The sequence below is a fragment of the Priapulus caudatus genome, unplaced genomic scaffold (assembly GCF_000485595.1).
Source record: "Priapulus caudatus unplaced genomic scaffold, Priapulus_caudatus-5.0.1 Scaffold2106, whole genome shotgun sequence".
NCBI classification, from domain to species: domain Eukaryota; kingdom Metazoa; phylum Priapulida; class Priapulimorpha; order Priapulimorphida; family Priapulidae; genus Priapulus; species Priapulus caudatus.
Window position 1 is genome coordinate 25,541 of NW_014579167.1, and position 673 is coordinate 26,213.

At 39.1% G+C, this 673-nt stretch overlaps 1 protein-coding gene across 1 annotated transcript in view; it reads right to left on the bottom strand.

Moving 5' to 3' along the window:
• The window catches only part of LOC106818238 (protocadherin Fat 4-like), a 20,229-nt gene that overhangs the window by 7,407 nt on the left and 12,149 nt on the right, over positions 1 to 673 (bottom strand). The window contains exon 13 of the mRNA XM_014822960.1: positions 408 to 526. Within this exon, the coding sequence (XP_014678446.1) occupies positions 408 to 526 (119 nt within the window). The remainder of the gene's footprint in view (positions 1 to 407; positions 527 to 673) is intronic.

Here is a 673-nt window from a genome sequence, read left to right on the forward strand (position 1 = left end):
GAGAGAGAGAGAGAGAGAGAGAGAGAGAGAGAGAGAGAGATGGATGGAAGGGTGGACGGATGGATGGATGGAAGGATGGATGGATGGATGAATGAATAGAGGGATGAATGGATGGATATTATAGATGGATGCGTGGATGGATGGATGGATGAGTGGATACGTGGACGGATGTATGTATGGATGGATGGATGAGTCATTGAGTGGATATATGGATGGATATATACTTAGATAGACGTTGCAACAACAACTGCACGTTGCAAAAAGCAAAACAAAAGAAAATTATTGTAATTTAAAAAAAAATATGTAAAATTATAAAATATAAAATTTTAAAATTTATAAAATTATAAAATTATAAAAATAAATTAACAAATTATAGAATTTATAAAATTTAATTAAATTGAAGTTGCACTGCACGTACAATGAGGACTTGTTCTCCGTGAGACATGCCCTCCCAGATGAAGCCCGTGTAGTTATACTCGGGGAAGACCGGGGCATTGTCGTTGATGTCTGCCACGTAGAAGGTCACCTGTAACAACAACAACACACATACATGCAGTCATGGTCACATATACGTGCCCGCACACACACACTCACACACGCACAAACTCACACACACACTAACATACTCGCACACACACACACACACACACACACACACACACACACACACACA